Genomic DNA, 9,084 nt, shown 5'->3' on the forward strand with positions numbered 1-9,084 from the left:
ACTTAACCCTCCGATAAGCTTCATCCAAACTCTCCACATATTGATCAGCCTCAAAGATCTTATCCTTTGTATGCAAAATGGGTGGTACCTTCTTCCCTCCTTCCACAATCTCAAAAGGCGCCTTGCCTGTCGAGGTATGTAGTGTTGTTATATGCAAACTCCACCAAAGGAAGATACTTTTCCCATTGTTGCTTGTGCTCTGACACATAACACTTGAGAAGATCCAACACTGTAGAGTTAGCCTCTTCTGACTGACCATCTGTCTGTGGATGAAATGACGATGAAAACTTGAGAGTTGTACCCATGTTGTCAAACAACCCTCTCCAGAATAAACTCGTCATCCGTGGATCACGGTCACTAATGATAGACGTAGGCAAGCCATGATACTTGAAGATGTTCGCCATGAACAACTTCACCATATGATCCACTTTGATCGTCTTACGCACGGGAATGAAATGAGCCTGCTTACTGAACCTGCATATGATAGTCCAAATGCCATCATTTCCCGTTTGTGTCCGTGGAAGATCAAATATAAAATCCATGGCAATGCTCTCCCAAGGTCTATCTGGAATAGGTAAAGGCTGTAATAACCCTGGTGTCTTCTGACGGTCAAACTTTACCTTCTGACACACGATGCATTGCCTCACAAAGGCATCAACATCTCTTCTCAAGGTTGGCCAATAAAAGAAAGTCTCCACTGCTTTGACCGTTGCATCAATACCTCTATGACCTGCATACGGTGGAGCATGACTTTCAATCATAACCTTGAGTCGCAATGGCCTGGTAACACACAGTCTGCCATGCATCAATAAAAACCCATCTCTGAGAGTATAATGCTCATGCCGCTGACCCTCAGACATCTGATCATACAACCTTTCAAAGTCCTCATCATGGGCATATTGCTCTTTCATTTCATCAAGCTCATGATGATAAGCAAGTGAAACTGCAGAGACCTGTGGCTTTTGTGACAAAGCATCTGCCACTACATTCTTTTTGCCTTCCACATGCACAATCTGGAAGTGAAACATTGACAAAAAGTTTGCCCAACGCATATGCTTCTCTGAAAGCTTAGTCTGCGTGAGGAAGTAACGCAAGGTTTGATGATCTGTCTGCACAGTAAAATCAGCCCCAAGCAAGTAGTGTTTCCATGTAGAAAGAGCGTGAATTACAGCCAACATCTCTTTCTCATAAACCTGTAAATGCTTCTCAGCATCTTGGAAAACTCTACTCTCATAGGCTATCACATGTCCCTCTTGCATGAGAACTGCACCAATGCTACTTCCACATGCATCACACTGGACAACAAAAGCCTTTCGGAGGTCCGGTAACACCAATACTGGGTCCGAAGTAAGCTTTTCTTTGAGCTTTTTGAATGCTGTAATTTCCCGATCAGCCCATCTAAACGGAGTTGCCTTCTTCGTCAAAGCATGAAGAGGCGAAGCAATTTCAGCAAAGTGCTGTATGTAACGCCTGTAATAGGAACACAATCCTAGAAAGCTGCATACATCATGCACGGTCCTCAAAGCTGGCCAATTAAGTATTGCTTCCACCTTTGCTGGATCCATACGGACTCCATGCGCAGACACAATATGCCCCAAGAAATGTATCTCCTGCAAAAAGAACTCACTCTTCTTGCCATTAACAACCAACCTATGGTTTCTGAGTTCTGCAAACACAATGGCCAAATGCCTTCTATGCTCTTCCTCAATTTCTGAATGCACAATCATATCATCAAAGAATGTGCCCACAAACTCTCTATGAGGCCTGAAAATCATGTCCATCATTCTGTTAAATGTGGCAAGTGCGTTTGTCAAACCAAAGGGCATAACCAAGAACTCATACAACCCAAACGTGGTTCGGAATGCTGTTTTATGCACATCCTCGGGTCTAATGCGTATCTGATGATACCCGCTTTTCAAGTCAATACGACTAAAGACTGTGGAGCCCTGTAAGCGGTCCAAAATGTCATCGATCCTCGGTATGGGGAATCGATTCTTGATGGTATTCTTGTTCAGCGCCCTGTAATCAATACACATGCGCCAAGAACCATCCTTCTTCTGCACTAAGAGTACAGGTGAGCAAAAGGGTGATGAGCTAGGCTGTATCAACCCCTTATTCAAAAGCTCCTGCACCTGACTCATAATCTCTTCCTGTTGGGCTGCACTAACACGGTACGGCGGTCTATTCGGTGGAGTACTACCAGGAATCAGATCAGTGGCATGATCTTCTGGCCTCTCAGGAGGTAATTCTCCTGGCAATGACTCGGAAAAACAATCTTGAAACCCACATAAGAAATCAGTCCTGTCCTTATCTAACATAGACAAATTAGACTTAGACTCATCATCCTGTGCATCCTTTACATAAATCAAGTACGCAGAAAGATGCTTTTTCATTACTGATGAAATCGCCGAAGCAGATACAATAGGAACAAATTCCCCTTTGAGTTTTACATCCAATACATGTTCTTTCCCTTTATGAGTCAGAGTGATTTTCCTATTGTAAGTATCCACCACCGCATGTACTCTGTGGCACCATGGCATCCCCAACAAAACATCACAGCCATCAAGTGGCATGATAAAGAACTCTTCGCTGTCCACATAACCCTGTAAATGAAGCTAAAGCTTCCCAATGATAGGAGTAACGGGTTCTGCATACCCTGGACAAGCCATATTAGCCTCATGTAACGGCCCCATCTCCTCTGCGCGAATCCCCAATCGGCCAGCCAAATCTGGTGAAATGAAGTTGGCCCTAGCACCTGTATCAAAGAAGATCAAAGCATTCTGATCTCTCACTTTGCCCCATGCCCTGCACAACTCTGTAGCTTCACCACCTGGCTGTTCCCCCACAAGATCAGGAACTAAGCCTGCAGAAGGTTTTTGTTTCTTTGGCTTGGGCTCTCCCTTATTGTCAGAGTCCTTTTGGGACTTTCTTTTGGGACAATTGAATGACATATGCCCCTCTTCAGTACAGTAAAAACACTTATGAGCATCTCTCAAAGCCTGTCTTTCCTCAGAAGTCCTCTTGGGCATTGGCAACTTCTTATACTTCGTCTCTGAAAACCCTTTAGCATCACGAGAAGCATGCCCAAATTTTTCAGCTTTCTTGCTCAATTTCTTCCTGCCTTTAAACCCAGATGATCCACCAGTGAGTAACGCATTAGCTGTCATAGCATTTTCAATCATCTGTGACATGTTCGTTACTCTTGTCTTGATACAATAATCTCACACCTCTATGGGCAGCCCACAACAATACTTCTCTACCTGCTCAGACAGTGGCACCGCACGATAAGAAGTCACTGGGAGTAAAGCTTCCCAAAACTTCTTGTTATAATCCTCCAAATTATCACACTTTGAAGCATCCAATTTGTGCCATGCGGTCATAACATCCACCTCAAATGTAGATGTGAGCCATACGGAAGAGAAAACCTGTTTAAATTGGACCCGTGTAGTGGGTGCTATGCCCTGCAAAAGAAGAGTAGACCACCACTGCAAAGCATTGCCCTTGAGAAAAGTGGCAGCTTTCCTCACCTTAGAGGACTCTGTGTAATTCCCTCCAGAAAAAGCAGCATCAAACTGCTGTAAAAAGGTAAGTGCTTTCAATTTATCTTTGGCCCCACTGAATGTATCAAACTTCACTGCAGCTCCCCCTTCCTTGTAATCCTTCGCCTTTCCCATAGGCGTTAGATTATCATATGGAAGTGGTTTCGCAAGATTGCTGCCCCCAACATTCATACCCATCATTGGGTCAACATTACCCATTCCCACACCAGGCATACCATACATTCCAGCCATGTTTCCAAACATTCCATTATGCATACCTGGCTGCATCCACCAAACATATTGCCTTGCATCCCAGGTTGCATGCCTCCAAACATATTTCCTTGCATACCGAACTCCATACCACCATACATATTCCCCTGCATACCAGGCTGAAAATTAGCTCCAAAAGGCCCGTGCATACCCATGCTTCCCGAGGGTAACTCCCAGTCATAGATTGGAACACCGAGCCACCACCAAAATAACCTGGATGCATATTCTGCTGAGGAATAGGTGGCTGTCCATAGAAGGAACTCTGAGAGTTTGCACCATAAGCATGCTGCATGTTCGGAAACTGGCCAAAAGATGGTTCCTGTGGGATGGCACCACTATGACCCTGTGGAAGATTCTTAGAACGAACCTTCTTCTTCTTTTTCTTGGGCTCTGTGCGGGGCTCTGTGCGGGATCTCATAAATTCAGCAAATCTCTCACTCTGTGTGAGTTGCATAAGAGTATCCATAACACTAGCCAAACGATCTTTGAACCGAGCATCATCATCCTCTTTACCATTAACATCTTCTGGCTGTATTACATCCTCATAAGGCTCAACATCTGCAGCCTGTTCTCCTGCAAAAATATCCTCAGATACATCTCTCTCAGGAGAAGTCTCTTGCTCTTCTTCTTCATGATAGAAGTACTCATCCTCTGTATCAGACATGTTTGCTGAATTTTCAGCGATGGCTTTCTTCGAGGCAACCACGAGCTCACCCCCTTCAGAAAGTTGATGATTGGTCCCGGCAACGGAACCTTGAAACCGGCCTCTGATAGAAACCAGAGTGCGGTAGACTAGCAGTCACCCGTCCACTTGTAGTCTAGATATGAAAACAGAAAAGATTGGAGCTAGAGTGCCCAAATCTGAAAACAAGGCGACACCCCTGTTGGCGCCCAAAGCTTGGCGCCCCTTGCGGTATTTCTTTATTCAATTCCAAAAGAATGAATGGCTGAGTACAACAAAAATCAGCCAAGAGATTACACCTGTATGTCCAATCTGACGGCCCACAATCCCTCTTAGCACAGAGGATCCATGCACACAGATCTGTGTCTCAAAATAACACACTGTGCCTCCCTCTGATCAGCCAAGACCACTAAGCAGGGCAGCCATGAGCATACATCTGGCATAACTCATGATTCAACATCTCAGCTCATACATACATGTACTGTCCAAACTCTGTCTCAACCCTTGTCAATCTGCCATACCCCTCCTCTCACAAGGGGCCAGATAACTCAAATCTGCAACAGACATCAAGCAGTAGAAAGAGAGATAGATGAACAGATGCGGAGCATACCAAAATCAGCCCGTGTAACAGTACTGGAGGAAGCAACGGTACCAATCCGTACTTGCAGGCACTTGTTTCCACAACCCTGCTTCACACGCATGCACGTACTTGTCTGTACCCTCCTCCTTGTGTTCACTTCTATGCTGTCTTTGATTGTACAGTCCTGAAAACAGCCCCGTACCTGTCTCTACTACCTCGGGATACGTGCCAGGAGTTGTACTTGCAAACGCCGCCTGCTGTCTACACTTGTACTCGCCTGAACCAGCGCAGCCAAACCTGTCCAAAACCTGTCCAGCGCCGCCAGCAGCCGTACTGCTGTACCTGGACTGTCCGTACACTGTACGGCAGTCGTACAGTGTTGTACCTGCTGTTGTACCTGTGTGCACAGGCTGTACCAGCAACTGCAGCCTTCTATTACAGCCGCCGCCCACTCTCCTGGTGCAGAGAACACTCAGCGCAGCCTGTACCTACTACAACCTGTCCGTAGTACGGAACTGTACGGCTGGTTGGTACAGAGAAAAACAGCAGCAAACCAGTCTTCAGCAGTCGACCAGTTTCTCTTCAGCTTTTCCACGCATGAGAGCCCACAAGAGTGCTCCACGACTCTTTTTCCCAAAAGCTAGAGAGAGGGGAAGGAGAGAGAAGCACACACTCCAAAAGTGGAGTGGCCTCCTCCCCATAAAAATCCTAGGGCCCCAAACTTTAAAAGTCCCTAGGGGCCACTAAGGCCTAGGGGCAACTTTAATAAACATTAAAAGTTTAATGTTCTAGTTCCCCCCTTCACACCTAGGGATGTCCACACATCATTAACTCTGTCCGGGCACCCCCCATGTGAATCATTCAATATTCTGACTCTGCAACCACCATGCCCACACTTGTGCTGTTCCATTTTCACAGGGCCATGACATAGACCCTCCCAAAATCCTCATCCTGCGCATATTGCTCTTTCATCTCATCAAGCTCATGATGATAAGCAAGTGAAACTGTTGAGACCTGTGGCTTGCGTGACAAAGCATCTACCACAACATTCTTTTTGCCTTCCACATGCACAATCTGAAAGTGGAACATAGACAAAAAGTTGGCCCATCTCATATGCTTCTCAGAAAGCTTAGTTTGCGTGAGGAAATAACGCAAGGTCTGATGATCTGTTTGCACAGTGAAATCAGCCCCAAGCAAATAGTGTTTCCATGTAGAAAGAGCATGAATTACAACCAACATGTCTTTCTCATAGACCTATAAATGCTTCTCGACACCCTGCAATATGCGACTCGACAGCTTGGTTCCAACTGCATGGCTTTAGTATGGACAGGCTACCTCCATTTTAATACTTCCTGGATGCACCCTCCCTCTCTCTCACACGGGCAGAGATTACCAGACTTATCAGGCAGGACTTGACTCAGCTGGACACTAGGAGGACATGGATACAGCTGACACACGAGCTTGGTACGAAGATGGCTTTCTATAGAGATCATCTTCTCCAGCTCACGGAGGATGGGTTTGTGATTAGACCCAACTACATGGATACTCATCTTTCTCATGGGGTACGGTGTGCTATTGGTCAGATGCACACATCCTCACACCAGCTAGAGATTGAGACTAGCAAATTCAGAGGAGTACCAGCTGAGGCCAGGATTTGTCAGCTGTGCCAGAGGGAGCCAGAGACAGAGTTACATTACATATGTCACTGTCCAGTATATTATGAGATACGAGGCCGTTTTCACTGCCTGTTCAGAGAGGGCTTCGGACCACTTTCTAGAGTCATGAGATACCAGGATCAGAGATGCCTCGGATTGTACTTGCTGGAGCTGCGTAGACATAGAGAGGGTCTCCTGAGAGGGAGGGGATCAGAGAGGGAGAGACACCTACAGAGGCAGATTACAGACTTCTTTCACCCAGAGATTGAGCAGTCAGGCCAGCAGGCATTGCAGCTAGCCCCAGAGTACAGCCGCACCAGAGGTACACTGATTGATCGGGCTATAGAGCTGGGGCGGTCCAGGCACCCCAAGATGAGAGGCCCATCTCGACACCGGCGGAGACTACAACAGAGGATCAGGACCATACTAGCACGACATGGGAGACGTCCAGTCAGAGTACTCACCATGGAGGACATTGAGGATATCCGCCATCGACCGATGAGAGACATCTTTGGATAGTGATGTGTATGATGCTTACCTTTGTTGCTGGAGTTTTCCTTCCACATGTTATCCATTAGGAGCTCCTAGTACCGTACTTTTCCTCATAGTTGTTTCAGTTTCAGTTAGTTGTTTAGTTGTTTTTAGCTTTCCTTACACAGACATTGTATCAGATCCATCAATTGTTGTAACCTTTTTGGTCTCATAGGTCATTTTGGCCTTCTCAAGACGTTAATATATCATTTCATCTCTCTCTCTCTCTCTCTCTCTCTCTCTCTCTCTCTCTCTCTCATGACCCCAACAATCACGAGCTAGAAAGCATGGAATCCATGGGGGCATAGGATGACACGTCGCTGCTTCAGGGACTCAACGATGTATGGCACAAGGGACTAGGAGGACGGTTTTGTGCTTTTAAGTATCCTTGCACTTGTTCGCCTTGGAGTTTGAGGGTTGTATGCTAGGGTCAGGGTTTTCTTGTGAGATCCTTGACACTATTATAACCATAAGTCATCGAGAGATCCTGGGTTCAAATCCCAATCCCTGCACTTAGGTACCGTAGTATGAATCAAATGTGGTCTGTTGGCTTGGCTATGACATCCTGAATTTGATCCCTATTTGGGTACTAGACACTCATGCATATATAACACACTCTCATACATGCATGCGTGTACACACACACTCATGCACACACTTCATAAGTAGTAAAGGCAAAGGGCGTACCGTTGCAGGTCCAGCACTGGATTCCATCGCTGATAGAGAGGAGGAAGTGCTGGGGAGACCAAGTGCCCTTGATGAAGAGCAGCGAAGGAGGGCTCCCGATCACCAAGCGGGCGCATGTCTCGATTCCTCCTGCAGCAGCAGCAGGAGGCATCGCTGACTTGGAACTCATTCTCGTTTTTCCTGCTAACTAATCGTCTGTCCTCGCTTCGTAGGTGAAGATCGTAGGTGAAGAGCGTGTCGTTCTAGCCTCTAGGTGAAGCTGCTATTATTCAAAAAATCGTTAAAATGTGCGAGTTATAATTATTATTATTATTACTAATAAAGCGGCCAAAACTTTTTTTTGGGAGTTATTATTATTACTACTAATAAGCCGCCAACACTTAGGTAGACTAAGGTTTGCATATTAATTAATTTTTTATCGTGGGTGCATATTTTAATTTGAATTAAAATCTTAGGTAGACTAAGGTTCACAACTTTAGTAATAAGGTAAAACCTTATTGTGTAAGATAGATTTTAATATAACCTAAGATATACTAAGAGATAGATTTTAATATAACCTAAGATATACTAAGGTCGAATGAATTAAAATCTTAGGCACACTAAGGTTTGCAAGTTTAGTAAATAAGGTATAACCTTATTGTAAGATAGATTTTAACATAACCCAAGAAATAATAAGGTTAAAAGTTTTACAAACGCTACATACAGTGAGCATAAAATGTGAAGCGAAATCTGCCGACATTGTAAAAGCTAAGAAATTGCAAATTAAATACAAATAACATGTATACAAACATTCATGCTTCAATTTTAAAAATAACAAGGCAAGAAATATGTAATAATGACACGTGTTATTTATTATGAAAGCTTACAAACACATGCGAAGGAATTACATTTGGGGAGAAGTAAAGCATGATACTAAACAAAACACGCTTCTTCTTCTATCAGACCAATGAACTTGCAAATTTCAGGGGAGAGCGGGACAAATTCATCACCATCTACAATGGCTTTTTTGAATTTATATGCTCTCTCTCATACAGATAGATAAGATGTATTGTAGTCATGCAGTGACTAGGGTTGTTGATCATCATCAATAACTGTTGGATTTGATTAGCTTCCCGGTGTTGTATTGTCGTTGTCTTGGAG

The 9,084-nt window shown here is 44.7% G+C and overlaps 1 protein-coding gene across 1 annotated transcript in view; it reads right to left on the bottom strand.

The window, feature by feature from the left end:
* Positions 1-8,217, bottom strand: part of LOC147604292 (DNA repair protein XRCC4-like) — a 29,470-nt gene extending 21,253 nt beyond the window's left edge. Inside the window, exon 1 of the mRNA XM_086795605.1 lies at positions 7,945-8,217. Coding sequence (XP_086651731.1) covers positions 7,945-8,113 — 169 coding nt within the window. The 5' untranslated portion in view covers positions 8,114-8,217. The remainder of the gene's footprint in view (positions 1-7,944) is intronic.
* Between the last annotated feature and the right edge of the window lie 867 nt (positions 8,218-9,084).

The sequence above is a fragment of the Cibotium barometz genome, chromosome 62 (genome assembly GCF_041138505.1).
Source record: "Cibotium barometz isolate CiBa-2024 chromosome 62, ASM4113850v1, whole genome shotgun sequence".
NCBI lineage: Eukaryota > Viridiplantae > Streptophyta > Polypodiopsida > Cyatheales > Cibotiaceae > Cibotium > Cibotium barometz.